We start from the raw sequence: 19709 nt of genomic DNA on the forward strand, positions 1-19709 counted from the left end.
GGTCAATATTTACCACTCAGGTCAATCAATCTTGATGTTCTCTTCAACAAAAGGCAATATCTGCTTAGTATTGTATTTCATTTGCATTACATAAAACTACGAGTGTGCCAGTCTCCCAGAATACAGTCTTTAAGAGATAAAAGTTAAAAACAAACTATATCTATTCAACCACTCTTCTGCTCGTTAAGTTACATAAAAAGCAGCTCCTTGATTGCCTGCAAATCACAAACTAGGTTAAATACAACACAGGATCTATTCTCTAAATCTCTAAATCTGTGGTCCCCAACCGGTAGCAGTCCGTGGCCCATTAGGAACCAGGCCACACAGGAGGTGAGTGGCAGGCCAGCGAGCAGCCACCGAGCAAAGCTTCATCTGTATTTACAACCTCTCCCCATTGCTCACATCACCGCATAAGCTCTGCCTCTTGTCTGATCAGTAGCCACATTCAATTCTCATAGGAGTGCAGCCTAATGTAAATTGTACATGCAAGGGATCCATTTTGTGTGCTTCTTATGAGAAGCTAATGCCTGATGATCTGAGGTGGAGCTGAGGCAGTGATAATATAGGGGAGGGCTACAAATGCAGATTATCATTATCAGACAGGTTTGACAGCACAGTAAATGTAATGCACTTGAATCATCTCGAAACCATCCCCCTCCACCTGTCCGTGGAAAAACTGTCTTCCATGAAACCAGTCCCTGGTGCCAAAAAGGTTGGGGACCACTGCTCTAAATCTCCAGGTACATAAGTATCACTCCATAGATTAAACTTCATCCTACTATTCTAGCCATGGGAAAAGGACTGTAAAATCTGGGGCTAATAATAATAGTAATCTGCAAAAAAGAAAAACCACAAAAAACAACGTAAAGCAAGCAAATACTTTTCAACCTTTATAATATCTAGTAATGAAAAGTAATCATAACTGAGGCAACAATTTTTCAAAATAATTATTTTAGTGCTTACCATAGGCCTGGCACTATTCTTAGTACCCTAAATGTATAAACTTATTTACTCCTCATAAGCATCCTATGAAGCCAGTACCTTAATCATCTCCATTATAAACTCATTCAACAAGAAATACTAATTGAGCATTTACTATGTGCAGGACAATTTTAGGTGCTAAATATATAATCGGGAACAAAAGGATTTCCCTGTACTCAAAGAGCTTATACATAGTGGTGGAGATTAATTACAACACGTCCTATGGTAGTGAGTGCAATGGAGAATAGTAAGAAAGGCCTAAGGAGGAGGAACTATTGCTATTTTATAAGTGGTTCTCATGAGAAAAGTATCACTGATAAAGAGACCTTTTGATGAAGACTTAAGAAAGCAAAAGAGTGAACCATTCAGCCACATGGGGAAATGTTCCAGGCAGAGAAAACAGCAAATATAAAGATCTTAAGGCAGGAACATGCTAAGTAACAATATGAAGGCCTGAGTGGTTGGAGTGGTATGAACAAGGAGCAGGTGGGAGCAGATGAGGAGAGCCAGATATGTAAGGCAGTAGTTCTCAACTCTAGCTGCCATTAATTGACAAACTATCAAGATTCCACTTCCAGTATGGGAGACTAAGTAAATTTTTAAAAGGCTTCCTGATGGGAGCAATTAGAAAAGCTGGGCAAAATATAGAATAAATATCTGTTCCTAGACAATGAAGAATTATAGAATCAAGATCTGAGAGGTAAAGAAAACCCTGTATTGGAGGCCATATCGCCCATAGGGGCATCTTCCAAATCCAAAAGAGGTCACTAATAACTGAACAGAGGAATTCCAATAGATTCCCAAGTCTCAGGGGTCCAAAACTCAAGTTCAAGTACCACCAAGAGGGGAAAGCCTAGTGAATCCCCCACACTCTGGGTTAGGCCTCTGGAATGTTATATACTAGAAACAAAATAAAATGGAAATGCTATGAATATCACGGAAGACTGAAGCTCATCTTCAAATCATCTTAATCCCGAACTACATTAAAATGATCTATGATTACCAATTCCATTAGCCATCTCCCAGAAACAAATATAAATCCTCCCTGGAAGAAGATATCATTACTCTAGGCTTTTTCATTTAAAAACTCTAGTATTGATAATAACAAGGCACATGAGAAGACAAGATACTGTCATCAAAAATCAAGAGAAAGAGCAGACAACAGAAATAGATCCAAACAGGATTCAGATGGTGGGGCTTTCAAAAATAAGCTTTATTATAAAGCATTTCTGGCAGAAAATCTGAAACTATGAAAGAGTCACAATTCTCTAAATAAAAAATACAATGCAATCAAAAACCCAGAAGATCTGTAAAGGAAAATGACAAATCTACACTACAGAGGAACTGACAGAACTCTCTCAGTAATTAATAACAAGCAAACAAAAAATATACAGTATAAGTATATAAGATCTGAACAACACAATGAACAAATGTGACCTGATATAAAAAGAATATGATCACCAACTGCAGAAAATATATATTTTTTCAGAGAAAAAAACAATTCATGTGTTGGTCCATAAAATAAGTCTCAACAAATATCAAAAAAGGATAGAAATCAAACAATGCATGTTCTCAGATGACAGAAGAATAAGTGAGAACTCAAAAACAAAAAAATTAACTAGAAAACCCTCATCTGTCTAGAAATTAAGCAATAACATCTAAATTGCCCATGGGTCAAAGAACTCGTAACAAAGGAAAATAAAAAAAATAGTTTTAACTAAATGATAATACTGATGTAAAAGAATGTAATATACATAAATCTGTGCTTAAAGGGAAATTTATCATCTTTATAGTATATATGATAAAAACACAAGGCTAAAAAAATCAAGAATGTATTCATCCATCTCATAAAGTTTAAAAAAAGAGTAGCAAATTAAACCCAAAGCAGTAGGAAGAAAAACTAAAGAGCAGAGATCAATGAAGTACAATATAAATATACAGTAGTTGTTTTTTGTTTTTTGGTTTTTTTTGAGACAGGGTCTCATCCTGCTGTCTAGACTGTAGTACAATGGTGCAATCATAGCTCAATGTAGCCTCCACCTTCCAGCCTCAAGCAATCCTCCTCATTCAGCCTCCAGAGTAGCTGGGACTACAGGCATGCATCACCATTCCTAGCTAATTTTTTTTAATTTTTTTGCAGAGATGGGGTCTCACCATGTTGTCCAGGCTGGTATCAAACTCTTGGGCTTAAGAGATCCACCCACTTTGGTCTCCCGAACTGCTGGGATTACTGGCCTATAGTCCTAGCACTCTGGGAGGCCGAGGTAGGCGGATTGCTGGAGGTCAGGAGTTCGAAACCAGCCTGAGCAAGACCTCGTCTCTACTAAAAATACAAAGAAATTAATTGACCAAAAAAAAAAAAAAAAAAAAAAAAAACCTAAGTGTATCTGCCATTATATATCTATCCGAAGGAAAAAATACAAAATTAAAAGAGTGACTATGAACGCAGTGTATGAAATAAAATTTTCTGTTACTATACATAAGAATTTATATATATTTGAAATTTTTATTCAATCATTCAATTTACAGGCAATGCTTAATGTCACATGGATATGTAAATTCTTTTCAGTAATTACTTCACCACTGAGTGAACATGCTCTGGAAGAAAACAGCCTTCATGCCACAAACTTTATTGAGCACTACCTTTATAATAACGAAAGGGTAAAATCCAGAGTATTCCTTCCCCTGAGAAGTTGACAGTGTGAGGCAGTGATTCTCAAACTAAGAACCACTTTACACTCTTCAAAACTTATTGAGGACCCAAAGAGCTTTGCTTTGTGGGCAATATCAATCAATATTTAGCATATAAGAAATTAAAACAAAATTTTTTAAACATAAGAATATACTAGAAAACAGTCCACCAGTCATCAAAGCAATGATGTCATCACACGTCATATGCAGCCTCTGGAAAACTGTTCACTCATAAAACAAAAAGTGGAAAGGGTTGGATGCGGTAGCTCACGCCTGTAATCCTAGCATTCTGGCATTCTGCTGCCCAAATAAATAGACTGGGCAACTGTACTATTTTTGTCATATAAAAATCATAAGTAGAATAATTTCAATTGTTAAAGGTGGGCTGTATTCCAGGTAAAGAATATCTGGTGTTAAATATCCCACCTCTAATATAACAGGAGAGGAAGAGAATGGGGAGGGGGAAAATGAAATGTTTTTTGTGGCATTGTAAGAAAAGTAAGTGGATTCACATTTAAGCATCCATTGTATCCTAAGCACTAAGGCATTAAAAAAAAATACCTAACAATGGCCAATAAAGAAAGAAAGAGGGTAATTTCCCTACTGAGAGATAGGAACTAATTGCTCAAGGCCTAAAATTAGTAAGTAGTAGAGCTATGATTAGAACCCAGGTCATACTGACCCCAAAATTTACACTCTTTGTGCTGTAACTTTGAATTGAGATAGACTAGTACAAATGAAAGATGATCCTGAATTTTCCAATATGTTTTTCTCTTCCTCTATATTTTTGCTGTTTCCTTCTTATTACATAACATTTCTAAGCATGAGAAAGATCATCAAACTGATTAGTGGCAGTGATAATGTCTCCTCTTAGCTATGGTTTATCTCTTTTCCTCACACCAGGGGTTCTCACAGTATGATCTCTTAAGTCTTTGCAGTAATGGGATCTGGCTAACATAGCCAAATGAGTTGGTCACTAATAAAAATAAATGACAGCAATTGATGTCATTAATGGGAACAGATGAGAAGTCAGGAAGAAAAGCAATAAACTTTCTCATACATGACTTGAATAAACAATTACTGAGTTCCCTTAGCAATAAAAAGGGATGCATCCCATGACTATCTCCACCACTGCCAACCCCAAACCCTAATAAAAAAAACTTACACACTTACCTTCTTTATCAGAAACTGACCAGGAATACTTCTGAAAAGGCTTACTAGATGGAAGGGGGTCCATCTCCAGCACTTTATAAATCTGGCCAAAAGCTGACAGTCTGAGTGCATGCTGAAGAACAAAACATTATATTTAATCAAATTCAGTAACTATTCATATAGCTCTTAGGATATCTAACTAAAAAGACATTCATTAAATGCTGATATTAAGACAACAGAAGTCCCAAACAACATGCAAGAAAAAAGTGTTACAACAGAAAATAAGGTTAAGATAAGAAATCATGATGATATGCTGAGTCTTCTACCTGTGCACTGTGGGTAATATCTTCTTTTTGCTGGATGGTCATATAGCTCAGAGCATCTGTTGGGTCTCGCTCACAAGGATCATGAAGACCAGGACCCCCTTTGGCAAAGGCAAAACACAAAACCATCATTTAGAACTGAGTTTAGAATTTAGTAAACTAACACAAAAGAGGGAGAACAAAAAGAAAAATAACTGAGGAACTAAAAATCTGATCAATTAAGTCAAGTAAAAAGGACACTCTCATTTTCAATATGTTAGCACTTACATGTCCTTATTTTATACTGGAAGTCACTTGTAAATCTAAGATTGAAATTGGGTATTATTTTGAGAATTCAGAAATAGCATGATGAATCATCCCAAATTTTAAAGGGGATTACATATAGATAATAAGAACAAATTTAATTTTTTCAAATTTAAAACCAGACTACAAATAGAATGAACTTCATATATTTTAAACAAACATCTGCAATTTCAAATTCAGAGTTCAAGGTAAAGCAAATTCATGGCAGACACAATATCTTATTATAGTATTTATGTTAGCACACATAAAATACAAATTATAATTACTAAAAGAGTTTCATAGCACTTTTCCAACACTCAAACATTCTACCTGCTAAAATTCAAGCAAAATAACTCCTATGCATCATTTTCCTGTGCAGAGAACAGATTTAGCATATATTTAGAAATATAAAATGAGATTTTACTGATTCTTCTGCCTCTAGAGTTAAGAAACCCTTACCAGGAAGTAGTATTCCAGATGCCAAACACTCCATTACTCTTCTCAAGGCCTCCCCAGCGCCCAAAGGTCTATTACAAGTACCTATAGACTTTTCACATATAAGTTCTAGAGGCTAAAAAATATTAAATTACAAATTAGTACATACACCAAATGTTAAAAGGATTCCAGTTAAACGTGAACTAACATTTCTATCTAACAAGGGAGGCCAAAAAAGTGAAAGTCAATTTAAGATTTAGGGCCCACTTAACTTTTCCCCCATGATTACCAACTTCTACCCAAGCAAGAGTTTTTTGTGGGTTTTTTTGTTTTTTGGTTTTTTTCCTCTTTTCCTTTCCTGTCCAGCCTCAGAAAGACAAAAGTTCTTAAATTGAGCATTTCTGACATAATGTTTTCAAAGAACATTTTTGTAACAAACACTTTGTTTTCAGTTACCCAAAAAAGATCACAAAAGAAACTATAGTCATCTAATTCAGTTAAAAAAGACCTTACAAGCCTTCATACAAGTAATAGCTAGTAACTAGACAATGTACAAATCCAGCCTGCCTATCTGCCACTTAATGTAGCACTCAAACCACAAATATCTCAATATAAGAATAAGAGTTCATTTTAGGCAGCCTGTCCCCAAGTATTTAATACTACAATCAGAATAAATGAAGGACCAAATCTTCATATTCAATAAATTACAAATTCCTACTATATCAAAGTAATAATTGCTAGATTCATTTATAAAATGACCCTTCATGGCTTTATTTATTTATTTATTTATTTTGAGACAGAGCCTCGCTTTGTTGCCCAGTCTAGAGTGAGTACCCTGGCATCAGCCTAGCTCACAGCAACCTCAAACTCCTGGGCTCAAGCAATCCTCCTGCCTCAGCCTCCCGAGTAGCTGGGACTACAGGCATGTGGCACTACCATGCCCGGCTAATTTTTTTTTCTATATATATTAATTGGCCAATTAATTTCTTTCTATTTATAGTAGAGACAGGGTCTTGCTCTTGCTCAGGCTGGTTTCGAACTCCTGACTTCGAGCAATCCACCCACCTCGGCCTCCCGGAGTGCTAGGATTACAGGCGTGAGCCACCACGCCTGGCCACATGGCTTTATTTAAATTGCTTTATAAGGCTCTTAAGTTGTTGTCTCAATTCAGCCAGGCATAATTATTTCCTGATTAAGTCAATTTTACAATGTATATGTTGTAAATTATGTCCATAACTGCATGAAGCATACTGTTTGCCTGACCTTAATTACTAACATGAATTTATAAAGAGAAAGTTACAGAAGGTACAGGATTCATATACTGGCCTATTAGGTAATTTCCACTGTAATGGAAGTAAATACTGAAAGAGAAATGGGTCAGCCAAGGAGGCTTCTGTGGACAGCAGATGAACAGTTAAGTGATCAACCATCAGTGCAGAGTCAAGTGGAGGAAGACACTCACTTCTAAAAGGTATAATAAAAACCTTTTGTCAGGGAAGAAAAAAACCCTAAGGCTCTGTAACATGAATATGATGAGACAGAAGGGACAGATTATATGCCTAAAGAAAGAATCTGTGGTATCTCTTACCTGTAATCCTAGCAAGAGGATTACAAGGCAGGAGGAGCCAAGGCAGGAGGATCGCTTGAGGCCAGGAGTTCAAGACCAGCCTGAGCAACATAGCAAGATCCTGTCACTACAGTAAATTTAAAAAATTAGCCCTGTGTGGTGGTACATGCCTGTAGTCCTAGCTATTCAGGAGGCTGAGCCCAGGAGTTTGAGGCTGCAGTGAGCTAAAATAGCATTACCACATTCTAGCCTAGGGGCAACAGAGCAAGGCCCTGTCTCAAAAAACATGCTTAATTCTTTTTTCCAAGGCAAAAATAGATAACATATGCCTTATTAAATTCAGAAGATAATCATTTTACAGTAACACTTCATTTCTATAGGATTTCCTGTGCTATAGCTTCTTAATTTGCTTTTAGCCATATTGTAAGTACTTACCCATCCTTTTAATGGTGCCCATGTGGGGACTCTGTTGCACAAATCACGCAGAATTCGGAGGACAATTACACATGATTTTAATCCATTTGCCCTTGCCTAAAACAAACAAAATTATTCTAACATCCTTGTTGAAATTTATTCTTCATTTTAAGCACACTGATCATGGACAGGTTCTTTCAAGTGAATAGTAATTAGCAAGGCATTCATCAATTGTCAAGCAAAAAAAAAAAAATCAAGTATCAAAGTAGAAAAATTGGGGTTTAGAAAGGCAGGTTTTTAAAATAAAAGGAGCATAATATTAAAATTGCTTTTGTAGCCCCATGGTAACCCCATTCCAGGCAACTTATCTATCTTTACTTTTTCTCACCCATATTATAAGCAACCATTTGAAATTCAGAATACTAAACCAAAAAAATTATGCGATTATAAAACATCATTAAATATAGAAGCTATATTAGGAAATTTACCTAAATTAACTCATTTACCCAACAACAACCCTATGAGATAGAAAGCATCCTCATTTTACACAACATACAGAAACCACTAAATGGCAGGTGTTCCAAATGACACTTATGCAAGGCTATAATAACAATAAGATAACAACAAAGAGCCAACCTGAAACCATTTGGCATGTCGAAGAGACGCCAAGGCATTTAGGCATTTCTGCCTGTCCAATAAGTCCGGAGGATCTTTCATCGAAACATTTTCTAATGATAAAATGGGATAAAGAGAGACAAATACAATTTGACCAAGGGGTTCCTGACAAATTACCAAACAATAAAAAAGTTTAAAATAACAGCATCTGAGTGAGCTTCCAGAAAATTTTATGATTTGACTTTGTTACTTTTTTTTAAAAACTATGTGCACTATGATTATTTAAGTAAACAGTCATTAGAGCAGTTCTGTGTACAAATACAATGAATAATCAAGGAATTCATTCAGTAAATGAATCAATGACCACTGCTGCTTACAATCTGGGACCTTACTAATAAGCACATTTAACATTACAGGGCACAAAATACACAGCACTTTTTCCTTTGGCAGGGTGCAAAGAGGGGAAATCTGGGACCAAGAGCAATAACAACTTTTTATAGAAAAAATTTTGATCATTGATCAGCTTTTAAGGAAAACTGGAGCTCTCTTCTGTATTAATCAATTTGAGATATATATATAATCAATTTGAGAATACATAGAGTATGGCAAATTTTTTTTCAACTAAATAAGCTCATTCAACAAGATAAGTGCTAACATTAATAGAAATTTTACCCTATGAGAATGAGAAGTCAAGTGTCACCCTGGAGTTCTCTTTATTTTCTAAACCAAAATTATTAAAACTACAAATATAATATACATTGAAATATATTTCAAGTTTATATACCCTTGTTTTGTAAAAGTAGCAAAGACTACTACCTAATCATGGCTATTCAGCTTGCCTTAACATTTTAAAGTTGGATTAGATAGCCCAAAGTAGCAAAATTAAAAATTCAAACATGTGATTAATGACAAATATCCATATTTGAGAAGATGTCACATGATACTAAATCCAAGTTTAGACAGCCAAATTTATCTCCTCTAAGCTGCTAGAATGTGAGCTTTTAAATTTTTTGAAGACTTGGTACATTATTTAAATGCATACAACATGCAAATATTTCTTGAGGAATATTTAGTCTAATCCAATTAAGTCAGATTTACCGTTCTTTCTGTTAAGAACTCTCTTAAATGTGAGCAAGTCCAGCAACACTTTTTTCCCAGTATTATCATGATAGTAATAGACTTGGTAACGTCTTTACGTTGGCCAACTGACACAATGTAAGTATTTTTAAGTGGATGACAAGAGCATTGATATTTTTTGGTTTCTTCAGTTATCAGAGGACCCTATTATGGCAAATTCAATGTTTGCTCTAATTGATGAAATATCATTAACTAAAACTGAAGACATACTGTCCAAAAGAAAACAAAACTATTTAAGCATGAATTATGGTTCTCTTTGCTGGCTACAGTACTATAAACGCTGAAGTGCTACATGCTTATTTTCTGACCAGGTGAGCTCTACAGCAGGTATTTGCATTGTTTCCCATTAATCTCTGCTAACAAAATCATAATGTAGGGTCTTATTACCCTCCTTTTACTCATAAAATTGGGAGGGTCAAAAAGGACTATTAACCTGGACTTATTTATAAGCATAAACAAATATACTATGGGTATTCACTAGCTCCTGGACTTGCCCAATTTTGTCTTTACAGTGATGCAAAATATACAACTAACCTGTTTCAATGTCAAAATGTTTAACTGTGCTCAATATAAGCATCTGTGCTATGGTCATGTACCAGATAAAACAAACTATTGTAAATGAATTAAAATCTCTTAAAAGTTAGAGAGAAGGTTGACTGCTAAGTAATATAATCAAAATAAAAGGTATGGCCAATGCTATATTTTTTAAGACTTCAATTTTTAAATTAACAGTAAGGCAAGCTAAGTTTTACTCTATCATCTTACCAACTCAGGATGTCAGGAAGAGGGAGACAATGGAAAAGGGAAGTGAGGCAGAGGAAGTTTGGATAGGAAAAGACATGGCAAACCAAAATTCTTTTTGTACTCTCTAATACTTTCTTCCAGGGGTCAGAGCTTGTAAATAACATCTTGCTATGGTTGTGACACAGACATTTTTAATGGGGGACAGTGACAAAAATAATTTGATAAACTCTTTCATCCCAAAGGCAGATTATAACCACAAACTCTTATAATGAAAAAAAAAAAAGAGAGAGACATCAGCCTGCTACACAGTCAACATTTGAAGACAATAGACTCTACTAAAAAGAGATGAAAGCGACAGGCAGTGAACAGAAGACTTGCACCCGATTTCTCTTTTACATCAGAATGGCCACGTTACTTCATGCTCTGACAGAAAGTCAAAAGATCCAAAATGTTTCAATATTCACAAGGTAGGAATATTGAATTCATCTCATTTTATCTTCTTCGAAGTTTTCTATATTAAAACAACATAAATTATATGGTAGAATGGCACTACTTATAAGCCCAGCTTGCTTATTTCCTTAATATACTTGATAATATACAGTTTTATATATTTTCATTCATTAAAAAAATAACTTCATTTAATGTGGCAATGACAAAAACTGCTGTTGGGAAAACACTGCTACTTCTGGTAGCAGAAACTAAAATTTAGTATTTCTAAAGTTTAATGTAGGTGGTTCAACTTCATGGAGAACCAAAACTTTTCTGATTTTAAAAAAAGAGACATTTTGGAGGGTTTTGTTTTGTTTTGTTTTTTTGAGAGTGGTTTCGCTCAGTCTCCCAGGCTAGAGTGCCATGGCATCATCATAGCTCACTGCAACCTCCAACTCCTGGGCTCAAGCAATCCTCCTGCCTCAGGCACTCCACCACACCCCAGTAGCTGGGACCACAGGCTAATCTTTCTATTTTTTGTAGAGATGGGGTCTCACTCTCACTCAGGCTGGTCTTGCACTCCTGGCCTCAAAGAAATCATTCCACCTCAACCTCCCAGAGTGCTAGGATTACTGGTGTGAGCCACTATACCCAGCCTTCTTGGAGTTCTTAATTAGAAACAACCAAACTGTGAGCCACTTCATTTTCTCCTAGAGTGATCAGTGAAACAGATAAAAGCATGGAGGCAGGGATAGGGGATAAGGGTGATGAAAACGACAAAAGCAAAGAAAAATAGCTTTTTTCAATTTTATTACTCAGTAACCTGGCATCAGGGCATGAAGGTACATGCAGCATTCTGAACAATGAAAGCACTGGAAAGAAGTCTATTATGATTAACCATGTTTATTTGGTTAGAGGTTAGATCAGTGACCAAATCACACCATACTGCATGAAATGTTGGTCAGTTTCTCTCAATGCTTTACATGCAAGCTAACTCTGCCCCCGTGAACAAAAATACTAGCTTGGAGATGGGGCCAACAAAAAGCCAAAACATGACTGTGTTAAATAGGAGTTACATGTCTGGAACCTGGGCTCTTCAAAGGTAAAATAATTAAGCTCAGTATGATGAGGGGCTCTCCCTGATAATCTAGACATGAAGATGAGCCACTGAGTTCATTCTGACAGAATTTTCTAGTTAGCCTGGGAATATCCTGGCACCCTCTTCTCTCTCAATTCCTTGAAGCTTTCTGGAGAGAAGATATTACGCCCCAAGGTACTGTCCATGCAAAACTGCAGGACACAATAATATGGACAGGTACCATTTTTCCCCGAAAATAAGACAGAGTCTCATATTTATTTTTCCTCAAGAAGACACCCTAGGGCTTATTTTCAGGGGGTGTGTTATTTTTTTTTAAGTACGGTGCAACAATCTACATTTATTCAAATATAGTTAAGTCGTCTTCTTCTGGAACATCATCATAACTCTCCAAACCCCAAATTCCATCCTGAATTTCTTGCGACTCTATTTTCTTTAGAACCATTGGCCCCAATCTCTCATGTCAAGCAATAGAGCTCTCATGGGGCAGATGAGGAGGGCTGCTCATCTTCTTTACCACTCCGAGAGGAAATGCATGGGTTGTGCAGATACACTGCATAGCCACACCCATCACTAGGTCCTATTTTCGGGGTAGGGTTTATATTGCACAAATGCTTAGAAATCCTGCTAGGGCTTATTTTATGAGTAGGTCTTATTTTCGGGGAAACACAGTAAATACAGCAATAAGGTAGAATGAGAGAGTACTGTTCTCCTAATGTACGTTAGTAATGTCACTCAGGATGACTTTTCTTCACTGGCAGAAGGCCACTAGAAAGATAATGGCTAAAAGTTTTCTCTGAAGAGTATAGATCTAGTAGTTGGGAAAGACAGGAAAATAAAGCCTGCATCATCATTATAATCCCAGTTGTGATCTCTGGACTGTAAGAAACTACTGCCTTGACCCTAGCAAGACACATGCTAGTAAACTTCTGCCAAGAAGAGTCACAAGTTCACACTGGTACCAATGTGAAAAGGGACCTGGGGCAACTTCTCTGTGAACCCCTGAAAATCCATCCCAGTACTAAGGAGAGAGGTTTGTCTTAATCTAAGCCACAACAATCTCTGTAGTTTCCCTAGCCACCTGGTTTCAAGTTATAAATACAATAAACACTTTGTCACCCCCTCAACGGCAAATATACTTCTAATTTAAAATCACAAGCACCAAAAGAAGCTGAGACTCTGTGTGATGCTCAAAATGACTAGATCAGCTAAACCACTCATGCACTAATCCCAGACAGTAAGAGAAGAGTGGACTGCATACTGGACTTACAAGACCTGGGTAAAATGTGAGATTTTCCTAGACAATATGCTGACTATGTAAATTCATTTATCAGATTTATGGGGGTGGGGGGGTTGATTGTCTACTATATATTAGGTATCATTCAAGGTGCTAAGGATAAAAGATAGGGAAAAAGATACCTGCTGTCAATGAATCATAAGCTACAAAATACACTAGCTTTTTATTATTAGTACTGTATAAATACATGATTCCAATACTACAGTGGGTATTTAAGAGTTTAACTGTGTTTAGGTTCAGTTCTTCAGACCTATCATGCACACATTATTTTCACCATTAACTGAAGGCAGTTTGAATAGGTGAGTTTGTGCTGTGAATCTTTAATAAGCTGAGTGACCACTTTGTGCTAGTTATTGTACAAGTCAATTTACATAAATTCTCTCAGTTAACCTCAAAACAACCTTTTGATGTATTTTTGATCCACACTTTAAAATGAAGAAACTATTCAAGGTCACATAGCAATAGTAACTAATAGAGTTAAGACTCAAACACAAGGCTACTGCACACCAAGGTCTGTGCTTTTTCTCCCATGCCTTCATCAGCAGGAAACATGTAGCAATGAGAAAATGGTTATTCTCCAGGGAATTTAAGTAAAAGATTACAAAGTAGAAGGAAGACTAACAGCATAGGAGGAAACTTACATGAGAAATAGTAAACAATATCAAAGAGATTCACTTACACTTAAAAAAAAAGAATTTACACTTAAAAAACGAGATAAAAAAAAAGAGAGAGATTCACTATGTACTCTGGCAATTTAAAAGCTAAATGGTGATTTGAAATGAGTTAGAGCCACTTCTGCACAGACAACCCTGAGAAGATATGTTTGATGCTCTAACTTGCCCCAGTCCTCTGGTTCTGCCTACTCTCGCTATGCTTTTTTCTCTTTTTTTAGATTTTACCCAAATATATGGAAAGTAAGAAAGGGAAGAGAAATACATGAGATGAGTGTGTATTGTGAATAGTTTGTATAGCTGTGAATAGTTTGGATGGGGTGAAGGGAAGTTGAGATTCTACAGGAAAATGTCTCTAAGAAAAAAGTTGTATGGATATTTTGTTTAACTTTGAGAAAGAAAATGAATAGCAACTGAAAAAAAGGGGTATCTTTCAGTCCCCAGAAATCCCTGGAACCTGAATGAATCTTGTACTTCCATCCCATGTAGCAGAAAAGAATTGTATCAAGGAGATGAGGAGGTGTATAGTGTGAGAAAACAGAATTGTATAGCCCAGGTCTCAAATGCTCAAGTATATACTAAATCCTCCAAGATGTCCAGGAATACACAAACTGCTAGCAAAAAAACAAAAATCTGTCTTTGACAAAGCCCAGGTTAGACTAAATGAGCATATTATAAAAGATAATCAAGTGAGTCAACAAGGCTGGGATGTTAAGGACAACAGCAAAGCAAATCTTTCTGCCATTCAAAAGGAGAGAAAGTAAGATGTATAAAACATTAGATCCAAGCCGATTCCTTCACCTTACCTGATCCCACGTATCAGCTGACCAGATTCAGCTCATAGAGGTCTTTGGATCCTTTAGTAACTAAAACACCTTGAACACAAACTGTGACTCTCTTATCACAAATTCCATTCTATAATAGTGTTCTAGCAAGGGTACAATACACTAAGAATCTGTTTTCAGCTTCTCCAAACAGAAATTAAAGTAATAAAGGCAATAGACTAAGCTTAAAAGTATCTCTGAAAGCTATGACAAAATCCCATGTAAGATAAAAACCACAGGAAAAAAGAATCCTAATGTTCCCTTAATACTTTCAAAGAAACAATTTGAAGGGATGCCGACAGGTACAAGCAAACATAATCGACCTAGTCTTCGGCAATACACTTCAGTCTTTTTCTCATCTCCCTAAACTCAAATAATTCTTAATAATACCTGTAATTACAACTCTACTTAGAAATGGTTGGTTTTATACTAGAGGGTCAAGTAGAACACAGCTTACCAGAATTAACATTTATCTTGACACTTCAGAAATCATTTTATAGTTCTACAGTTAATGGTGAACTGTAAAGCTGTTAAAAAAATTAAGTCATTTAAGATCGGTTCTTCAGAGGTGCTATAGATACTATACACAGCAAAAAAATTTTGAAATGTACAGGTATAAACCCAATTATAGATTGGATGAACTTTGATTTTAAAATATGACTCATAAATGTGTCTGGTTGACATTGGGTATGATATAGCTTTAGTTACCCCAAAAAAATTTTTTAAAAGGAATCTATCACTTTTACTTTAAGTGATCTTATGAGTCCTGTCTCGCAAAAATCAAAATTCTAATTTCACTGGTAAATGTACCTTTTCCTCTACTCTTATCACCAACTTGAAATAAACTAAGAAACTAACCAATATTTCTTACTGCACTGGTATTTCCAGGTAGGGGAGTAAGCAATGGGACCTGTTGAAAGTCTAGTGATAAAAATAACAACAGGGAGTCCCCACTGGCCCAGATAGGCCACACTGCTTCTAAATTGTCACGACAGAGTAGCCAGTTATTCAAAGGTTTGACACAGGAGAAATATCGCAAGGCAAATCTCTAAGGACAGGACTAATCGGCAAAAACAAGCTAACTTGACAGGATAAAAACATCAGAAAAAGAAGCCCACAACTCCATCATTACTTCTCAAAACTACTGACAATTGAGTATTTCCACTCTACTTTTATGGGGATGATACTGCCATATGGTAATTCTTTTTAACTTCAGAAGAAAATTAGTTTAAAGGATGACGCTCAGATAAATCATATTCAAAATGTTAACAGGGTCGCAAACCTCCTAAAAAAGATTATTCACTGAAGAAAAAAAAAATCCCCCAATTTACAGCCCTTACATTATAAAACAAATCTACATATAGACAACTAAGTAAAGCATAAAACTTACAAGAATATATAGTTATCAGAAGTCAAGAACAATATGCAAAGTGAGTAATTTTGAAATAAGTGAGTAAATCTGAAAAAAATTCTGTTGGGCCACATTCAATCCTAAAATCTGACCATTAAGCCAAAATACACAGAGTAAGTTGGCTGATACCAATAATTTTATTAACGCAAACAGTACACCAAAATGTTATAAAAATTAAAGCAAAGTTAAGACCATCATGATAAGCACAGGTTTTTGAATTTAAATATTTTATATTTTGAATTTATACATTTTTATAAAATATACTCATTATATAGAAACAAAGCTATTTAAAATACTATAGGTGGCATAAAGCAAATAAAGACTATTATTTCCTAAATCCACAAAGCACAGTTAACATAGCATTTAAGAGAGCTTTTACATGAACAAAACATACATATATATACACATACACACACACACACACACACACGTGTACCTCCATCCTTCTTCTCCAATTCGTCTCTAATTAGAGGGGAAGTAAGTATCACCTTCAAAGTTAGCGTGGGCTCTTTTGTATTCCGAATTATAATAGATGCCTCATTTACACACTGTTCCACTTGATATTTCTCTTCTGTGAGTTTCTGAAAGTGACCAAGATTTCAAAAATACTCAGTTATACTGAAATCTCAAAAAAAAAAAAAAATGCTTACACTAAGTTCTCAAATGTTATTAACTACTAATATTACTGTGCTGAAAGGGCAAACAAAGCCCGTAACTAGTTCTTTAGTTTGCGGATAACACATGTCTCTCCTTCCAACTTACAGGCAAATCCTCATTCTCCATCCCTCAAAAAGCAACCACAACATCAACCAACCATACAATTATGAAACAATATTTAAAACCATTCTTTCTAATATTTGAAAGTAAAATGCCAAGAGCATCATTATGTGATAAATGGAAATTATTGTTCTTGAAATTATTACAGAGAACTATTATAGAATAATAAATAGCTGAAATGCCCTCTAAAACAATAGCTTTTTTGATAGAACAGCCTAAATAGGAACTCCTACTTGCCAAAAACTCATGAATATAAGCTTATGTAGATTTATAAAGCGAACTGAGTAAGCATGAATGAAAAAGGATCTCTGCAGCACACTCACCAGCCAAAAAAAAAGTATAAACAAGTAACTTCTTCCCTTCTCTGACATGACAACAGGTCTCAAAGATTTTTCCAATGAAACTTATTATGGGATGAGTTGTCTGACATCCACAGGGAAACCTACATTGCTTCTTTTAACATACAATTATAAACATACAATTTAGGGGCCTTCCACAAAGTAAGTACCCAATTAGAATCATATATTGTTATATTTAATATGTTTTTATACATTAAATGTATGATTTAATACATTACAGATTTTTCTTGGTGGTGAAATTTAGTACCTATTACCCAACATAAAATAGCCAGTCTATTATAGTATGAGACACTACCAGGTCTCTGCTCATCAGTGTGTAGTAAAAGAACTCAAAAGTCATTTACATAAAAATAGCATTTTACCATTAAACAATCCCAAAAGGTAGGAAAAAGAAATTCATTATTCTCTTGTAAATAGAGGAAGCCAAGGAAGGAAAAGGCCACACAGTAAATGGAAGAACCAGAATCAGAATATAAAGAAACAAAAGAAAACTGATCATGTTCATTTTGTCACTAAAAGAGCATTAAGAACATCTACCAGAAAATAAATCAAACTAAATGTTTCAATTATGTATGCAGATTACCATAAGAAACATGCAAAGTAATAAATATATGATATATGATTTGAATTAGACTAATTTTAAGTGATTTCTGATTAGGGTTATCCTCATCCTCCTTTGCTCAAAGAAGTTCTAAAATCACCCTAGAAAAGAATATGGAGAGAAATGGTATGGCACAACCTTAATTAGCTAAGGTACTTGGATAACAAAGTTTTGTTATGTTAAGTACTCAGGAAAAAGATTTTTAATCTATAAGAAAATAAGATCATATCAGAGACTGGTTTTACATACAAACACCAAGACAATGGAGGAGAAAGGATATAAATCTGGAAGTCACGCTTAAAATAATTTCCTGAAATATTATTAGGAATAATAATGTATGTGTGCTTGTGTGTTTATATGTGGGCATGTGTGTACACACATCTATTTTAATGTAAAATTGGTATACAATTATCATCCCCATTTTACAGAGAAATGTACCTTTACCCAAACATAGATTCACTATTGGAGAACTCTATTGGCTGTGTTAAATTGAAATACATTTCTCATAATTTCCACCATTGGTCTTAAGAGTTCATGTCTCTCTTACCTTCTATAAGTCAGTATTTGAAAGACCTAAAGATATTTATATCATTTTTAGTCTTTTCTTCTCTACCTTAAAAAGCCTCAGTCTTCTCAAATTTGAGATGGTTCATACAACCTGCACTCTCTCCTGGATCCCTCGCTTGAATACTTGCTAGACCAGACAAGAACATTTTAAAACTGTGGTGCCCAGAAATAAAGACCCTCACTCAAGAGAAGAATAATGTAAAGCTCACACAGCTCTGATCTGCACGGAGAAAGCTCTTTTAATACCAACTGAAGTTTGGTCCAATCTTCTGTATCTCCAAAATGGAGAGACATGATAGATTTTCAAAATGAGAACTAATTTATTATAGCACTAGTTATTAACCCTTTTTCCACCCTGACACATCTGAGGATGAGGAATATGACCACTCTCATAAGAAACAAGACTCACTAACGGAACAGAAAGGGGTAAGATGGTTGAAAAAGCCTGTAATATGTCTGACCCTTTGATTATGACTTTATTATAGATTTAAGAGTAACAATGTTCACTATACTAAAAGCAAAAATACAGATTAAATTTTAAAACAATACAAAAAAATGAAGAGGAATTCTATTAATAGTCTAACAAGCAAAAAGTATAGTTAGCCAGAAATCCTGTTACTACGCTTTTTATTTCATAAAGCTTTATTATATTCCATGTTGCTTACCACTCTACTTCCCCAAATGATCACAAAGGAATAAAGACAAACTGATATGAAATTATAAAAAAAAACCTGTAATCTAATTAGACCACAGGTAACACGTATCTGAAATTGAAAGATGATAACAGATTCCCCATCAGTGATGCAACTGGCTGACAGGGTAGGTCCTAGAGTGACCAGAGCCCCATACTGGTTGCCTTCAACCCTAGAAATCTTCAGTCTTCAGCAGCATCCTACTGGGAGCATGCCAACTTAAATTTTCCTAAATGCATCACTATGTGAAAAAGGTTTGGAGACAAGGAATTAATAGTGACTTTCCACTAACAGAATGAATAGATGACAAATTAACTGAGTCTTCAATTTTAAAAGTTATCATTTACGAAAGTCTCTAGCTGTTTAGGCTCTTTTTGATCTTTTAATTCTTTTTTGCATTTTATCAACCCTTCCAAGAGCTTTATAATGCTGAGAAACCTAGTCTGGAAAAAAATGAAGACTCTCAGCAAAATACACCTGAAAAGTTTAAGACTACCCTAATGGCCACATTAATTTGATAAATATATCCTGAGTACTGATCACCAGAAGTTTCCTTAAAATGTGATTGATTAGTCACTGACTCAGAGCAGCAGTATTTCTTTTGTCTGTGCCTACCCTTACCATTACCAATTCTTGCTAATAAA

General features: G+C 35.3%; 1 protein-coding gene across 10 annotated transcripts in view; it reads right to left on the reverse strand.

Annotated features, from left to right (window-relative positions):
- The window catches only part of STRBP (spermatid perinuclear RNA binding protein), a 133995-nt gene that overhangs the window by 38735 nt on the left and 75551 nt on the right, over positions 1-19709 (reverse strand). For all 10 annotated transcript variants that reach the window (XR_012922140.1, XM_012771837.3, XM_012771829.3 and 7 more), the window contains 6 exons: positions 16506-16650; positions 8482-8573; positions 7867-7962; positions 5889-6000; positions 5151-5248; positions 4846-4957 (listed from right to left, as the gene is read on the reverse strand). Coding sequence is in view for 9 of the 10 variants with exons in the window: in XM_012771837.3 (XP_012627291.1) it covers positions 4846-4957; positions 5151-5248; positions 5889-6000; positions 7867-7962; positions 8482-8573; positions 16506-16650 (655 nt within the window). In the remaining variant the exon portion in view is untranslated. The remainder of the gene's footprint in view (positions 1-4845; positions 4958-5150; positions 5249-5888; positions 6001-7866; positions 7963-8481; positions 8574-16505; positions 16651-19709) is intronic.

The sequence above is a fragment of the Microcebus murinus genome, chromosome 12 (genome assembly GCF_040939455.1).
Source record: "Microcebus murinus isolate Inina chromosome 12, M.murinus_Inina_mat1.0, whole genome shotgun sequence".
Classification (NCBI taxonomy): Eukaryota; Metazoa; Chordata; class Mammalia; order Primates; family Cheirogaleidae; genus Microcebus; species Microcebus murinus.